At 42.7% G+C, this 18,795-nt stretch overlaps 1 protein-coding gene across 3 annotated transcripts in view; it reads right to left on the bottom strand.

Annotated features, from left to right (window-relative positions):
- CD36 (CD36 molecule (CD36 blood group)) overlaps positions 1-18,795 on the bottom strand; it is a 78,607-nt gene that overhangs the window by 41,342 nt on the left and 18,470 nt on the right. For all 3 annotated transcript variants that reach the window (XM_085871657.1, XM_085871654.1, XM_085871656.1), the window contains exons 3-9: positions 18,167-18,327; positions 17,924-18,065; positions 13,018-13,194; positions 5,078-5,169; positions 4,937-4,986; positions 4,262-4,331; positions 1-146 (exon numbers count right to left, since the gene is read on the bottom strand). The exon at positions 1-146 is cut by the window's left edge and continues 42 nt beyond it. In XM_085871657.1, coding sequence (XP_085727783.1) covers positions 1-146; positions 4,262-4,331; positions 4,937-4,986; positions 5,078-5,169; positions 13,018-13,194; positions 17,924-18,065; positions 18,167-18,327 — 838 coding nt within the window. The remainder of the gene's footprint in view (positions 147-4,261; positions 4,332-4,936; positions 4,987-5,077; positions 5,170-13,017; positions 13,195-17,923; positions 18,066-18,166; positions 18,328-18,795) is intronic.

The raw sequence follows: 18,795 nt of genomic DNA, 5'->3' as shown, positions 1-18,795 counted from the left end.
TTTTCAGGAAAGCCTCATGACTTTTGCAGTAACAGTAATTATTGGGGTAGTTCTGAGCTGCAGCCATAGCCTCTTCTGGTACCACAAATGAGAATGCTCTGATTTTCCTGATGTATTTCATGCTATGGTACTTGGCAAAGATTGACCTGGACAAGAGGTAAAGATTAAAGCAGAGTGAGTTGAGGGTTTATAATTCTTGCCTTGTTTTGCAGAGCAGGTTGTTGAGTTGGCCTGTTTGGGGATCACATGAGGTTCAAATCCCAGACACAGTGTTCACATCTCGATATCTCATTATATATTTTGAGTACGCATTTGTCTCCTCATGTCCTTGCTCCAATAAGTAGAATGCATATCATGTGGAGACCAAGGACATGAAGAGACACATAAGGCTCATGGAGGAGCACAAGCTCCTCCATTAACCTTATATCACTAAATTAACAAACTAGTTCTTTTACTTCTTCTTTCACATGTAGCACATGGCTGCAAGTCGCATCATTGGCCGAGGGCACGGCTGTGCCGCTGATGCAACACCCTCTGGAGGTTTGGGCAGGAAATGGTATTTTGTTCAGGGTGCTGGCAGAAGCTTGCCTACTCTTCAAGAAGGACACCATGGGAATCTTTAATGTGCACCAACTAATTCTGGCAGATGAGACTCCAGTTTAACATCCATCGGAAGAATGGAGCACACATTGATAAATCACCCTGCCTGTGAAACACTGGGCTGACAGTTCATAACTTAGTCAGGAATCAAACCCAGGATAGACAGCTTGGAGGCGAGTGTGCATATCTTTAGGCCTTCCTGCCAGCCCAAATTGAGCAAATGACTCCAGACCGAGTCATGGGGCAATCCCAATACACGGTCCTGAATCCAAGAGCAGAGCTTGTGATCACCAAACTCTCATTCCATAACAGCAACCAACATGGGAGTCCGACTAGGTAGGCATTTTATCCCATCACTTACTTATTTATGCAGTGATCTTTGGCTCGTGGTGGAGTTGTCCATAAGTCAGAGGGAGGAGAAATTTTGCCAATAGATGAAAATGGAATTAGAACAGTGTAGTAAAACATAAATTTATGTGGAAATTGCTACAGAATGGTTATGTTTAATAGAATGTTTAATGGAGGATATTAGATAACTGCTAGGAAAAACATGACCCTCTCATGCTATCCCCATCCCTACCATGCTCTTTGTTTCCCCCCCTCCCCGGGATTCCTCTCCCCTCCTCCCTTCTCTTGTTTTACGGTTCCTTCATTCCCTTGCTCATTGTGCTCAACTACCTCAACACCATAAGCCTGGTGGTGGCTTCGCGGTTAGGGTGGCTGGCTTAGGATCTTGGGGTCCTGAGTTTAAGCCCTGTCGGCCGTTGAATGAGTACCGGAGTACTGGTAGAGGGGCAGGGCATCAGCGGCACAGCCACGCTTCCAAGAAATGAGAGCTACCCCGGCAGCCAAGCTGCTATACGCAAGAACAGAACAGAACCTCCCCAGTGTCAGTTCATTGGGTGGTTGCTAGACTACCGTTATTGTCAGGTTTTCCGTCTGTCTGTATGTATGTAATGGACAGCTCTGGAGGCCAGAGGAGTCAACCGATTTTGATGAAACTTGACTGGTAAGTTTATACCAGGATTGAGTTGTATGCTTTTGAGCACCGTTGCTATGGATGCCACCGTTGCCTAGCAACGGGACTTTGAAATGTTTGAAAAAAAATCCGAAAAATATTTATATATATATTTTTTCTTTTTTTCGAAAATCAAAAATCGGCTTCCGCGCTTTTATGCGCACTATAATCAACCTCTTTGTCAAAAAAATTCAGCCCGATCCGTCAAAAATTGTATGACTAGTATGCAATTATACAGCGACCACCCATGTCGCCTACTGGCTTGTTGTCTTTTTACTCTCCGTCTCCTTGCTCTTCTGTGAGCCTCAATGTTGCATAGGAAAAAAAAAGTAGAATAAACAAACGAATCTGACCCTGCAAACCCAAATCGGGCTAACCCTTCATGAGTACGTGTCACTAATCATGATGTCGATACAAATCTCAAACCGAGTTCAGTAATTATTTCACCTTGCTGGAAACAATGCCTTGAAGTTATAGTAATTACCACTGTGCAATGTAATGCTCTTGATAATCTGCCTACTCAAGTGATGGTGCCTGTATTGCTGTCAACCACGAGGTGTAAACGACCGTTGTTTTACATCAAAGATCAGTTTCGCGTTTTGCCCAAGATCTTGCAATTTATCGAAGCTGAAGAAGATCTGTCCATGTGTAAGATGATCAAACACAGGCAGGTCGTGCCGTGTCCATTTTTGCAACATCTCACTAACATACAACATGTCTATCCTCCATACATATACAGGTAGTGGACAAAATTTTTTTTTAGAAATACCTGGATCAATAAGGGACACAAGCAACGGCTTCCACACAGGTGTGGCCCAAGAGTTAATTCAGCAAATAACATCCCAGCATGCTTCGGGTAACGTATACAAATGCTGCACAGGCTTAGTTGGCCATAATTTTGGCCAGCATTGCCACCAATGAGCCCATCCACAGAGAACGCGCGGTCGCCCGATGGTTTGATGAGCATGACACTGACGTTATCCAGATGTCATGGCCTTCTCGGTCACCACATCTGAACCCAATGGACCAGTTATGGGATATTCTGGAACAAAGTCCGAGACAGCGTTTTCCACCTCCGTCAAACAAGTGTGAGTTGATTGACTTTCTCGTGGAAGAATGGTGCCGCATCACTCCTGCAGAGTACCAGACGCTGGTGGACTCTGCGCCACGGCGCATACAGGCCGTACTGGCCGCACGTGGTGGCCCAACGCCCAATTAAGTGACTTTACATTGGTTTTTCCATTTTTTTTTGTCCACTACCTGTAGGGCGAGGCTCAGAGAAGACTGAATGATGTTCGTTCTACCTCATCGGCACATAGGTACCATGGACCAGTGCTTCTCAAACTATCTGATGTGGCGGACCGGCAGGTTTTTTTTTTTCCAATGTGCTAGGGACAGGTACCATATTTGTGCGATATTATTATTTGTTTATGATCCGAGAAAATATTGTTTGAACATCCGTAGTAATATTAATTTATACCGGAACAATATTAAAATATAATGAATATAATAAAAGTTGACACATTTTTTAATATATAGTTTGTAATATATATATATATATATATATATATATATATATATATATATATATATATATATATATATATATATATATATATATATATATATATATACCTCTCTCTCTCGTATTTTGAATTTGTCAGCTTAAATATATTATTTTTCAACATTTTATACATTTTCATTTTGTACATTACATGTTATATATTATGATAATGTGAAACTGGAAACTCGCTGCGGACTGGCAGTCAATGACTCGCGTACCACCACTTTGAGTAGCACTGCCATAAACCACAATTGCACGTCTGAGTATACTGTTATGAAAGGTGCAATATAGGAGCCACGGTATTTATTATATAATTATTTTTCCGTCTAGGTATAAAATCTATTCTTGATGTTATTAACCTGTTATTAATACAGAGCAAATATAATTTCCTTCCAAGGCAGGCTTAAATGACCATGCATCAGCTGTCTGCGTGACCTCATCGAAAGTCGGTTATTCATCTGACGTCAAACACATCTACTGCCTCTTGATTTCTTCTCACAGCAGTATGACATCATACCATAATGCAAGAGTATGATGTCATGCCATGGAAGTAAAAAGCACAACTTCATTCACTGACTGCACTCCATTCAATAGTGTGCAATAGTTTGCTACAAATAAGCTACGTGATATTCCAAGGAAGGCCCTTCATTCCTGATATGTTGGATATGGCTGATATGGGTTGTGTTATCGGGTGCTAAAAGGGGGGACCTGTAAAAACTTAAGGAGTTTCGAGCAAGGTGAAATATACGTTATTGAACTCAATATCCGAACTCAGCCCACAGGATATTTTCATTTTTCAATATCCGAGCATATAAATAATAATAATAATAATAATCAGTGTCAAAGGTAAAGCAGTTTCAAGTTTTTGGTTTTCCTTTTTAAACCAAATCGGACGAATGCGGCAAATAACCAACAAAAAACGACCTTCAAGGTCGAGAGTGATTTATGAGTCTCTTCAAATAATAAACTCAAATGTTTATTCCCAATGCACCTTTTGAAGTTGTAAATAAACCACATTTTTGCAAAAAAAAAAAATAAAGCAATAGAAAAGAAAAAAAAAAGTTAAAAAAAAGACTTGCCTGCAGATGTCTGAAGAAAAGAAGTACAATGTCTGGTGTTTCTTCACGAACGGTGGAAAGCTCGTGGCCTCTGTGGAAGGAGAAAAGCAGCGTGACGCCGGTGGAATTCGCACATGTTGAGCAAATGTTGAGTTCATTGCAAAGAGCCTCTGTTCGAGTGTTCAAAGGGAAAAAAGGTCCACGTGCGAAATTACTGGGTTAGAATTAGTCAAGTATCCATAACAACCTCGTAACTGAAAACATACAGCCCCCCCCCCCCCCCAAGTGGTTAAGCACACTCATTCCCACCCTCTTAGGGTCTGGCAGGCCAGCTGAGAGGTGCGCGCCCTCACATCTGAGCTGTCTATCGTCGGCTCGAATGTTGGCCCAGCTATAAACTGCCATCCTGGTGTTGATTCGTCAATGTGTGCACCTTACGTCGGACGGTCGTTCAGCCAGAGGAATGGTCCGATAGCACCGGTCATTGCTACTCCTTTGTAGACAGCACAAGGCTGCAGGTAGCATCATCGGGTGAGGGTGCAACTGTGCCCCTGATACCAGCACACCGGTACTCATTTTCCCAAACCTCGAAAGGATGACAGGCTGAGTCAACCCCACCTGGTGTTAATTCAACGTGAAAAGGGGCTCGAACTCAGTACCCTAAGATCCCAAAGATAGTTGTACAACCCCACTTACCTGTGCCATTGATCATATCACAATAAGTGTCATTCCAATAAGGTACGGAACTGCGGAAGGCAAACAAAGTTGGATCAGTGCATCATTGTTGGGATGAAAAGTAATTTCAGGTCAAACTATCTGTCCGTAATTTCCTCTTACGTTTTCTCTGCCCATTTGTAAATCATTCCGACGTTGTTGATGTCTTTTTCTCCCGTGTAGATGCTCATGCCTCCGTTGGTTGTACCGTTGTACTGCGGAAAGCAATCAGAGGTTTATTGAGGCACCACTTTATGCTTACATCTGTTTACAGTCGTAAAGCTGTGCTTGTGTTCACAGAAAGATGGTTTTAATCTCTTTGCACACTTAGAGAAGACCTACAGCAGATAAATATAACATATCGTTCACAGTGAAAACTCAACTCATCACATCATCTCATCCCTGGCTTCTACGCAGGAACTGACAGCTGCATCTGGTAGCTGCAGTTTCATCTGCCAGCACATATTTTGCTTCAATACACAAAGGAAATATATCATTAAGTACCAAGCAAACACGCTCAGTATCAATCAGGCTAATTGATTCCAGAGTGGAATTGAAATCCATTATAAAATGTTGTTCCACTAAACCCATTCATTGATATTCGTATGATGTTCGCACAGTACAAGATTGTCTTGTAACAGATCTGTAAGTAGTACCAAGGAAATTGTCACAATTTATCATCGTCACATGATGGCTCATCTCGAGAATGGGCAACCTGCGAAGATCTGCTGCTCAATCAAGAAAATTCGAACTCAGAACAGTCTGTCTCCAGATTGAGCATTCCAAGGAGTACTCTTTTAAAAAATTTTTTTATACCTGTATGCAATGTCAAGGCTCGTATCAGAACTAACACACAGAACGTATCACGATGGGAGCAGGAGACAAGAGGGACGGGAGAGGGAAGCACAAAACATTGGGGAATAGACACATTCGGAGATCTGTGGAAGGGAGAGGGATGGGGCAGGGAACACGAGGTAAACAAGATGGACACTACAGGAACTTTCAGGAAGGAGAGCAGGGAATTTGAAGGAGGTGGGTTTCGAGTGGGTTAACGGGGTTAGAAAAGTCGTGGTTTTGGATGGGGGATGAAAAGAGGTGGTGGTGAACAGCTATTTTGAAGACCTTGAGGGAAGAGTGGGATTGAAAAGAGGGTGGGAGTTTGTTCCAAAGGTGGGGAAAAAAGAGAAATGAAAGAATGAAGGTGAAAAGTGATTCTTGATTTTGGTAGTTCAATCAGAAGGGGGTTGCTGGCGGATCTTGAGAACCCTACTGAAATATGGGTGGGACAGATAGCAGACACAGCAGGGGGGGGGTGGTTAGGCCAGAGAGGAGAGGGTAGAAGACAGAAAGACCACCAACCTGCCTTAGGTAAGACAGTGAGAGACCCAAAGACTCAGCCTCATGGCGAGAGATACCAATGATCCTATATGCCTTGGTTTCCACAGCGTAAAGCCGAGAAAGGTGAGAGGCAGGAGTACCAACCCACAGGAGAGAACAATACTCTATCTGGCTGCATTTGAAAGCTTTATATGTGGTCAGGAGTTCAGGTGTGCCAAGGAGGACTTTACACGATGGAGGATTCCCAGTCGGCGACTGGCTTTGGAGGCCAGGTCGGAAATGTGGCTTTCCCAGGAAAGATCATGGCAGATAGTGAGACCCAGAAGCTTGAATGAAAGGACTTCTTCAAGAGGATTGTTGAGAAAGTAGATGGGGGGGGGGGGAAGGTAATTTCACATCAAACAATGATCCTTTTAAAGAACCAAGAACCATGGGGTTCTGAAAGAAATAGAACCCAAAAGAACCATCGGGTTTTCGATGGTACTTTCGGAGAGACCTAGCGAGAGTGTGAGATTTGTCCAGGTTGAATGACATGTTCCACGTGTTGGACCAGTTTGTGATATTATCCAGATCAGCAGTGAGCGAAGAAGCTGCTGATTGCCGGTCTGAGGGATGACAGATGGTATGGCAGAGGATGGAGTCATCAGCAAAGAGATAAAGAGGATTTTCCAGAGATTCGGAGAGATGATTGATGAAAACCAGAAAAAGAACAGGGCCCAGAACGCAGCCTTGAGGAACTCCAGCCTGGACAGGAAGTGGGGATGAAAGAACTCCATTTAGGGCCACACGTTGACTGCGACAGGAGAGGAAGTCTGCGAGCCATGAGTGGAGATGGCCTTGGATACCATCGGAAGAGAGTTTGGTGAGCAGGGCAGGGTGCCAGACTGTATCAAAAGCACTTGCACCATCATTGAATCTCACGTTATTGGCCAATTCAGCCCACAGCCAATGAGTTAGACAATTTTCTACCTCCATTGCCTTAGAACTTGAAAATTTCATTACATGCTGAAATCTGAATTTTCTGTCTTGGGATACATTATTCATATTGATGATCTTGAACATCATGAACCTTGAACATCATGTTTGAGTGGCAAAAAAAATGTCAACATCTACACTGCTTTCATTATTTATTTATTTTTTTGTTTGTTTGTTCTTGAAATTTTGTCGAGGCTCAAATAAAAGCTGACACAAAGAACATATAAATAACAAAGGGAGCAGGAGACAAGAGAACTGGGAAAGGGAAGCACAAAACAGTGGGTAGCAGAGACATGAAGAGATCTGTGGAAGGGAAGGGATGGGGTGGGGTACACAGAGTAAACAAGATGGACACTACAGGGACTTTCAGAAAGGAAAGCTGGGAATTTGAAGGAGGTGGGTTTGGAGTGGGTTAACTGGGGTAGAAAAGATCATGGTTTTGGATGGGGGAAGATAAGAGATGGTGATGAACAGCTGTTTTGAAGACTTGAGGGAGGAGTGGGATTGAAGAGAATGTGGGAGTTTGTTCAGGAAGTATGAAAAAAGAGGAATGAAAGAGTGAAGGTGAGCAGTGATTCGTGATTTTGGTAGTTTTACCAGAAGGGGATTACTGACGGACCTTTAGCGCCCTGCGGAAATATGGGTTGGGGGGGTTGGGCAGAGCACAAAAAGAGCAGGAGTATCAAGGCCGGAGAGGAGATGGTGGAAGACAAAAAGACCACCAACCTGCCTGCAGTGAGAGAGTGAGAGACGCAAAGACTCAGCTTCATCGCGGGAGATACCAATGATCCCAAAAGCCTTGGTTTCCACAGCATGAAGTCGAGAAAGGTGAGAGGCAGGAGCACCAGTGCAGAGGGGAGAGCAGTACTCCATCAGACTGCGGACGAAAGCTTTGTATGTGGTCAGGAGCTCAGTTGTGCCGAGGAAGGAATTTGCACAATGGAGAATGCATAGTTGACTGACTTTGGAGGCGAGCTTGGCGATGTGTTTTTTCCCAGGAAAGATCATGGCAGATAGTGAGGCCCAAACGTTTGAATGAAAGGACTTCTTCAAGACGATTGTTGAGAAAGTAGATGGGGAGGATTTTCCAAATGGTCCTTTCAGAGAGACATAGTGAGAGTGTGAGACTTGTCAGGAAAATTTTGAAGTGGAAAAGCCATCTAAATTTTTCAAGTTTGTTTGTTAAACCAGCCAATTGCGAAGCTTGTTTTTGAACTTATGAAGGACGTCCAGAGTGTTATCTTAATGAGATACTCATAATAGTCCAAAAACCCAATGTTTTTTTTGTCTTTAAAAATATCTATCACTGGAGAGTTCCTAGAACACCTTACCCCATGCAGTCTTGAGAAGAAGGACATGGGAATTGTGAAGGGGTTTTTAAACTCTTTCTTTCCGTTCCCAAGCACAATCTATATTTGTTGTGAGCCATGATTTTTTTTCTGAGTGCGAGCGGCAAGTTTGATTGGTCGAGATGGCAAAAAATGGCATAATATTTTGTCCAAGTACTGCAAAATTGGAAGATTTTGAAATTGACAAGAATGCGATTTGTGTTTCACAGTGTTCATTCAAGAATATGCTTCAATTGAAATAAAATTAAGGTTTTAAAGGATGTCAAAAAAAAAACTTTTTGGGGGAGTTTACCACTGTTGATGCACCGTCTTTTACACCACCTTATTAAACACGTTACTTTCTTCATTTGTTCCTGTTGTTTGTGTCCTTTATGACATCCCAAGAGCAGTAATTTTCCTGTTTGGAATGATTTTCAATTTTGTTTGACTGTCAGGCAGGCAGACAGACTAAAAAAATTATCTCACTCCTCTCTACGCATGCGCAATAGGAATGAGATTCCGTACAATTTGCCAAATCCAGAGTCAACACAATGCTAAATTGCCGGTTCGTGTTCCGATTCGTAGTCTACAGTGGTCAAAAATATAGCATTCCATTGAAATTAAGTTGTTGCTCAATCATAGACTGACAACTGCAGACACACAGACAGACAAAATGAACCAATTACTTAACCCCACTTTTCGCTTCACATGTGCAGGGTAACTATCATCAGCTCTCCAACCTACAGCAATGTCACTGTCACATTGTGCTACAATGCGACACCTCAGGAGCATCTAACAGTGTCTACCAAGCCTTCCAGGCAATGGTTCAAAAAGACACTGGCAGAGAAAATAGCATCGCTGCCCTTATGAGAGCTCATCAGTCCAGCATAATGCTTAAAATTGTCTGCTTGGGCTGAGCTTTCATTTGAGTTGCAGTGTTGCACAACGTTTTGGGGACGGTGATGCCACGGCATTGCTGTACAATGGAGAGCTGATTTATCCACAACTGCAAAACTGTGTCCTCCTAATGGTGCTATAGTAAGGCACCAGACATTGTGTCCATGTGGGAAACTACACTTGTTGGTTACAAATCATGCAACAATGGCTGTGATGGAACACGATTTGTCTTGTACTTACTATACACAGTTAGTGGTGTATTATTAACATAAAAATTTGTGATGCTTCATAGTCACACAGTGGATTGAACAGCAATGCGTTGCCCTGCCAGACCCCCAAAAGGGCAAAACTAGTCAGTGGCGTAAAAATTTACGTGTGTTATCCAATGAGTGAACTGCCTCCGCCCATGGACAGATCTCTGCAGCATTAATGATTGGGCCTTGATGGGTCCATGCCATGTTAGCACTCAAGGCCAGAGGAGGGAAACGACCCAAACCTGAAGGACTTTCTGCCCACTAGTCATCAACAGCACATCGAGGGCACTCTCCTATACCCCTCATTTGCCTGGAGGGATGTCTCATCTGAAACTTTATTTAATAATCACTCTTTAGCAGCTGTGCTGACAGAATTGTGCCTCATCATGGCCATTGCCATGAAGATTTTCACAGGAACGTGTCGCCTGCTGTGAAAACACAATGGGCGTGTCAACAGCAATACATAACAAAACTGGAGGGGCACACTTAACGTCACCAGATATGTCTCCGCTCACATTATTACATCATTATATTTACTTGTTCCAAGTTTGATATAAATCCCTGAACCCAGATTCAAAATATTAAATAATTCTGGCTGCCAGACCATATATCCGATCAGGTTGAAATTTAAAACAAATATTCCCCATCACTACTAGGTCATAATTTTTACGTCTCCCTTAGATTGATGAAGTGGTTCAAGAGATAATTTTAAAAATATTTTTGTGGAATCCAATATGGCTGCCAGACCTTGTGACCTATTAATTTTTTTGTGAACACACTGGTATCCCCAAGGCATGAGGAACATGTGGGTGAGGTTTCCCCGAGATCTGTCAAGCTGTTCTGGAGAAAAATATTTTTAAAAATTTATTCTTCAAAAAAATAATACAGACCAAACCATGTGACCTAAGATGTCATAGGTCAAGAACTTTTTGTTCCTCACTGATAGGCGATCATACCTGTAAAGTTTTGCCTCGATCTGTTCATCTGCGTCGGAGAAAAGATTTTTGAAGGTTGTTATGTTTAAAAAATGTCTGCCGAACCACGTGACCGATGACGTCATCAATTTTTTCCCCCCATACAATTTAGCCCGAGATGACCCTCAATAATTTTCATACTGATCAGATAAAGCATTTGACGTATGCAATTATGATGTCATAACGAAGCCACCTATGACATCACCAAAACATCACACTTTTTTCCCCATGGGGAGTACTTCACACATGCCAAGTTTCAAGTTTTTTTTTTCATGGAGCGGTTTTGGAGACACAGAAGTCCAAAGTTTTTCCTTTTTTTCCAACATGACTGCCACACCACGTGACATATGACGTCATAATTATCATGAAAACATTCGACATGAGCAATCGCACCTATGGAGAAAATTTTGCGTCAATTGGATCAGCGTTTGCAGAGGAAACAGACAAAATTAGCACGGACGTACGGATGTATGTACGTACAACAGAAAAACATAATGCCTCCAGCGACTATAATAAAATAAAATAAAATAAAATAAAATAAAATAAAATAAATAAAAATAAACCTTTGCAGTGATTGCATTGTTGTGAGTATCTTGTTCAAAAAACATTTTTAACGGCTTCAAACTTCAGGTTCCTCGGGACACAGGAATCTGCTTCAGCAACACTCAAGGGATGGTAGTTGGATGTGTCATGGGGTAGAGATCTGATTTGAGGTCAGTGTATTTTGTCACACACACACACACACACACACACACACACACACACACACACACACACACACACACACACACACACACACACACACACACACACACACACACACACACACACACACACACACACACACACACACACACACCACTGCATGGAGCATAAGTAATAAATAGTTGTGGTTGTCCTTTTCATGTATACCTCTTCTCACATTAGCTAGGAACAGAATTATTTCTTGACCCCATCTCTTCCACCCCCTCCCTCCATCCCCCTCCCCATTAATCTCCATGAATACCCCTCCACCTCTGTGCCCTTGCTCCAATCTCCTCCCAGCTCCCTCCTCTCCCGAGCCCTCCCACACTCCCATAAATCCTCCCTTCATCCTTCCACCTGAATGGTTAATCCACTCATTATGTGAACGATATGGAAGGGCTTTTTAATAAATCTGGTTTTAATCATTATATTTTAATACATGCAGTGATCCAAGACTCACGGTGGAGTTTGTACTTAAATGGCATGCAGGACTAAGACGAAAGAAGACATAAATGTACCGCACTTTTCCATGAATTACAAGGATTTCATATTAGCACAAAATGTACCATATCCTATGCAGAGCGTTGGTGCCCCTGAAGCAGTTACTAGGTGACAATCCTGGTCAGGTAACCACTCCAACTCAGAAAGTCAGGGCAGGAATTTGTAATTTGTTCAGGGTGCCGGCGATAGCTCGCCTACTTTTAATAAAGGACACCGTGGGATGTTTAACGTCCACCAACTAATGTCGGAAGACAGGACACCCGGTTTAACATCAGTCCGAGGTACGGCGCAAACACACTGATGGATCACCCTGCCTGTGAAACACCGGGATGACCCCAAGCAAAAATAGCATTCCTTTCCTAAAGTAATTCTCTGCAGACGACTGTGGTATGACCTATTACCAACTATAATATATGAGAGTACAACTCTCATTTACTATAGTTCTAACTGTAACAATTTTGCCTGGGGTACAGTTTATAGCCAGGTCAGGATTTGAACCCAGGTTCTAACAGCTTGGAGGTGAGTGTGCCTTCGGCCATCCTGCCAGCCCCTGACTTGCCCTCCCCCTCCTTTAACTCTTTAACCATTTAATAGATTTGTTTCAATTATTGTTGGCTTTGCCATTTTTGTCGCACTGTGTATCACTACAGAGCCACAACCTTTTGTCAAATAATTGTGGATTTATATTCCTGAGTCTGCTTGTATGAGTCACACAAAGTAAAAAAAATCGTTAAGAAATACAGAACATCACCAACACAGGTAAGGCAGTATCAATGGATGAGGAAAGCATCACCTTAACAACTGCAGATAGAGTAAGGAGCAGCATTCTAATGAGACTGTAAGTAAATATTGAAAAGAACGACAAAGTCGAAAGACTCGTGCGTGACATTATCACACGTACAAACATTATATGTCACATGGATCTAGTGGAAAAAAAAAGAATGGGTTTACACCAAGTTGTACTATTCGCAGGTGATTTGCATATCCACAGATTGAAATATTTTCATATCACGTGTGTTGTTGTCATCGAAATGGTCACCCGATCCACTTACCGGGTAGAACAATCCGATCGTGGGGTCAGGTACATGAAAGTGTTTCAGTATCTTGTCTTCGTATCCCCATAAAAGTTCACGAACTGTGCGGTTCTGGAACAGTTGAATATTGAGAGCTTTGAAAAATATGGAAATAAGGGCATTCGGTACCTTGCCCTGGAGTATAACTGGAGCTATCTGTGGAGGTTATGGGAGAAATGATATGAAAGAACGAGTCAGGGTAATTAATAAGTGAAGGAAGCATCCACATCGTGATGATGGCACAGGGCCCCGATCTGTCCATCATAGCAAAATCCACTCAAAGCCACAGGGAGTTCAAATTCTGGGTCACACCATTAGTAGATAAAACTCCCGACTACAAATTTCCAGGCCTTCTTCTACCGCAGGGCCTGGCGCATCACATCATCGATCCTTACTGTTGCAGGCTGCAATTCCTGCCAGTAATGGGCATGTTTGACATGTAATTCTGTGACACATGATGCTATTTCAGATAGGACACAGTTGACTGTCCATTTGTCCTAAGCTATTTCAAGACAAACTCCCGAGGCCCAAACCTTTGCTATACCTAAAGCCAGCCATATATTGTGTTGGTCCTCCGTTCCTTCTGAATCATTATCTTGTTGTCGACAACCTCTTCGGTTCGTTCAACCACTACTCTTGTGCAAAAGATACCCGAAGTAGGTGAGTGTACTGAATTTTCAACGGCAATTTAAAATCCGTGGAATTCCTCAATCTGAAAGCTAGCAGGGGTTTTCGGGAATCGCGTCATCAACACCCCACCGTCCCTTGTATGGAGGACCTGGGAAGTTGCCGGGAGACAGAAAGTAGAGCAGGAAATGCACAGGCCCAATTACCCATTGAGTTTTCCTAATTGTGAGCTTTCACAGCAATCCGCGCTTACGGAGGAGACGTTTTTCAATGGCAGACTCTCGCAAAAAGCCGAGGAAGTTGAGCTCTCACAGCCTGGATACATCAAGATAAAACAAAAATGGCAGCACGGGGAAATGGTGGCGGAGGGTCGAGCGGGAGCCCACATTTCTGCAAGCTCTCCTGGCTGTCTTGTTCAGCCAACCTTAGAGAAAGGCGCCAAAGCCTCTTTAAATTGCATCCACTGCCCTTTCACCCTGTCACGGACATTTGTGTCCCAGCCACCAACCTCCAACGCTGTTTGTTGGTTGCCGGACGGAGCTTCATCTTCGACTGCGTGCAATTACGGGCAATTTTTCTTCCACAATTTGTTCAAGTGCGTTCCGCGTCTAGTTCTGGCTATACACATCGGCCAATTAAAACGAGCGCAACGACAAAGTACCAGCAGGAAAATGAAGCCATTTCAAACGTCAGGATGTTCTTAACCATCTGATTCTGATTCTGATAGACCGTACTAGCTGTTACAGAGCGATGGTGTTGCCGAAGCAATTTATTGGCAAGAGTTATACTGAGTGGTCTGCCATTGCCTTCCCAACACTAATTAGAGCATCAATTTTCTGAGGGTGCCACCGATAGCTTTGACTACTCTTCACGAAGGATTGTGGGATATTTAATGTCCACCAAATAATGCTGGCAAAAGGGACACCCTGCTTGATGTCCATCCAAGTGATGGAGCACATATTGATGAATCACCTTGGCAGTGAAACACCAGGATGACAGCTTATAACTGAGTCGCGATTCAAAACCAGGGCTAGACTGCTGAGAGGTGACTGTGCGTACCTGTAGGCCATCCTACCAGCACTTTCTATCCCTTGCCTTATCCAAATTGAGTTTTGTGAGGAGCAGAGTTATGAACTTGAGTGTTTTGTTTTCTTCTTTGCACATGGTGGAATATTATATAACTCAGGAATGTGGGGTCTCTTTAACCTGGAAGAGAAGGATCTCTCTCGTCTGATTGTCCTCTTCGTGCGTTCCAACTTTTCTGTGCCATGACAAATGTCCTCTGACAGGGTGACCCGAGCCGGACAATGGATTTCCACCTTGCACGTCCATCCTCAAGAACATCTCCAACATGGTACGGAACACTCGGTTCGTAGGAGATACCATGTGACGATTGCTTAAAGAGTCATTATATCAAGACATCTCTTGTAGCATGACCAGCTGGTTTTCCCGGCCAAGGTCGGGCTAGTAGGCCCTCATTAATTGTGCATGTTGATGTGCATTGAAAACAGTATCCATATCGATATGTTATGATTTTAATATTGTGCATATTCCTTGTGTGAAAACTTCATAAATTTATTTTTTATATTTTTATGTCAAATACAGTGAATGCTTATCACAGCTTCAATATCAACTAATATAGAGAATGTGTTCCTGAGTTGTTAGTTGTTTATTACCCTCGCTTGTTGAGAGGGTATATTGCTTTTGGGTCAGTTTGCTTGTCTGTCTGTCTGTCTGTCTGTCTGTCTGTCTGTCTGTCTGTCTATTTCGCTGTTTGTCCACACAATGTGCGTATGTGAATTAATTACATTAGAGCCTTTAGAAACTAAAGACCCTTTAAGACCCCAATGACCCTTGGGAACCTTTAGAACCCTAGCACCCTTTAAGACCCTTAAGACCTTTTCAAACCCTAAGATCCTTTAAGACCCCAAAGACCCTTTCGACTCCTAAAACCCTGGGAAACCCTTTAGACCCCGAATGCCCTTTGAGAACAATTTGACTCCAAACACTCTTTAAGACCCTTATGATGCCAAATAGATTTTAGACCCCCAAGACGTTTTAGACATATAAGTAACTTTAGACTCCTAAGAGATTTTAAGACCTCTAAGACCTCGAAGATGCAAAAGACCCTTAAAACTCATTAGTCTCTTAAGACCCTCCTAAGACCATCATAACCCTAAGACCCTGTAGACCCCTAAAACTTCATCGACCCCATTACACCGTTGAGAACCCTAAGACCTCTTGGACTCTTTAGAACCTCGAATAACCTCAGATTCCTTTCTACCCTTTGGACATTCACATATTTTAATACCCTGTAGACCCCTTTGACCTTTAGACCCTTTTTAGACGTTTTAAGACCCTTTAGACCCCTTCAAACAATTCTAACCCTTTCAACCTTAATATAACCATTTAGAACCCTTTGACCTTTCAAGACCCTTTGCAGTATTTAGACCATTTCAACCCTTTAGACCCATTTATACCTTTTTAGACCTTTCCACCTTTCAAACTTTAGAGCTTCATACAATTTGACCCTGACAACTTTTCAGACCTTTGACCTTTACACATTTACAACTAGACCATTAGACCTTTCTTTTGCAACCACCAACCTTTCATTTATTACTTCCTTCCATTTCTTTGGCACACTAAATACACCACATCAAACAAGCCCTGGTGAGGGTTTGCAATCTCTTTCTTGTTTCTTTTTTCTTTCACTCTTTGTGTCTTCCTGTCTTTTTACTTTCTTCTTTTTCTCTCTATGTTGTCAAAAAGGATCATGCCGCTACAACTTACAGTCAGTGTTGCCACGTGACAACTGTGGACCCTTTCTATATTTAGTTCCATTCTGGATACAGAATGTAAATAATTAAATGTAATTGGTTAGATTCCTGACAAAGAAGCAGAAGGGCTGAGGCTTAAGCTGAGCTCCACCCCTCTCCCTACTATGGGGGGGGGGGGGTGGATCTGGCGTATGACACTTGATTGGCCAGAACAGCCTTATTTCTTGTCTTGACATCAATTTGATTAAGAATTGGGATTTTTTTTGTAAATTACGAGTAAACGCACTCCCTACGGGAGCGGCAGGAAGAGTCATGTTATTATCCTCTCTGGGGTATATTAGATAACAGTAGAGCTTGGCTCGGATCCATTAGTCTGTGGAGGAAATAAGCATGTCATGCCTCAAGATCGTCGGGTTTCCTCCTTTTCAATTTAGTGTTAACCAGCAGTTTAGTGCTGTCCATGGAGGAAAAACCCCTTGGGGAGAGGGGATATTATTCGTATTAATATTGTTCTGCAATAACATTCATTTTATGATATTATTATAAGTGTAATTATTATTACTTTTGTTATTATTATACACCTTAACGCGGATTTCTCTCAAGGCGGAAAACCCTCTTGGGAAGGGGAGAAAATGAAGTTTCCTCAACCTCCATTATGTGACCCTTCATCCACCTGTCAAGTTTGGTTGAGATTGAATACGTAACGAAAGAATGCATCGTGGTCAGGCAGACACCAAATTGTGTATTTTAGCTAGACATTGACCTGCCATGTGTTACACTGATGGGGTAGAGCAAATTTCGGGGCAATTGGCCCAGGGGTATGGAATTGTATTACAAACAACAAAGAGCGTGACACACATTAGCTCGAATATAAATTCTACTCCAACGTCGCCTCCTTCCATCCTCATGTGAGGTTTCCGCAACATACCTGGTGCACCTTGGAGATATTCCCAAACCGATTCCGTATAACATTAAAGACACGGCGATTCGAAATGGTCACGGATATTGTTGTCTCATGAACAGCCGGCCCATCTGCTAGCACTTGCTTTGTGGATATTAAAGATCCCACGACACATTTTCGATGAGAGTATATAGGCCGTCGTGTTCCAGTTGCCTTGGCAAATCCGTGACCTGACTACATATTGAGAGGAGACGGGCATCGCTGTGTGGCTGGCCATTAAAACGTCACATTCTGCGAAGACTTACGTAACTGTTTGAAGCATATACAGAAAGAATGATTTCAGATTCTTTGTGATCAGAGTCAGAAATATTCACTTTTTCTGCATCACAACTTTTGGGGAGGATGAGAATGCAGGAGACGAGGTGGGATTGTGACCTCCATAATGGAGGTCACAATCCCACCTCGGAGGTGAGTTGCATGCTTGGCCTTGATAATATTACCAAGAAGTAAGGATTACATTTTTCTTCTTCAATAATAGTGTGCGGTATATCTGAAACTGAGTTGATATGAAACTACTCACCACGGCTGCTAGGTTCAGCGTCGTGATGATGTCGTCCTCCGTGCCTTGTGAGAGCTCAGGTATAAACGTGGCTTCATTGAACTGGGTATATGACAATATGTTGTCATCGAAGGTGACGTTCGTTTTTGGAAGGTATTTAATCCTGGGGACAGGAAACATATGATGTGAAGCAGACATAGGAGCTGGCAGTTCTGACCAAGAGCACTTCTTTGGAGCATGGTATATGGGGTATCAATGACTCACCTATATGTGTAAGGTCCCATTTGTCTTAAGTAAGGTGTGGCTTGTTCATTGGTGACCTCCAAATAGTTCACCACAGTGAAGACGAAGAATTGCTCATAAAAGTCGTTTGATGTCCCTATCCAATTGTCGAATGCCATTGTTCCATTTACCAACAGAGCTTCCTGCATTCCGCATGTCACACACACACACACACCATCATCATAACTTGAAGGATTGTTCGGCACTCATATAGATCACCTGATTTGAAAACAAAACATCCAGATGAATTTGTTCTCTGTACTCTGTATTCGCCAAAGCAGATAACAGATGGACATAGATGTGCAAATAAAGAAGAATCCTGGGCGAAATGATTCTGCAAATAGGTGTGTGAGTGCACGATAATGAGGGTATAAGAGACGGTGGGTAAGAATGGTGACTCCGTGAGATGGTGTTGGGCTGTCACTTAAGGGCCAGCAGGGGGATTGAATAGATATGAGGAACTTGCACAAGTAAGGGAAAAAGACAAATAATTGGATGTAAAGCATGGATTTTGAAATGCTAACAAGGGATGAGAGTTACTGGGCAATGCTAACAAGGGAGGTTTTGGGACAGGTGGAGGGCTGAAAGTGTGAGGGTTGCTAAGATCATAC

The sequence above is a fragment of the Eptatretus burgeri genome, chromosome 2 (assembly GCF_056783735.1).
Source record: "Eptatretus burgeri isolate ZD-2024b chromosome 2, Ebu_testis_v1, whole genome shotgun sequence".
NCBI lineage: Eukaryota > Metazoa > Chordata > Myxini > Myxiniformes > Myxinidae > Eptatretus > Eptatretus burgeri.
Note: the sequence above shows the minus strand (reverse complement) of the source record. Positions and strands in the feature narration are given on the sequence as shown.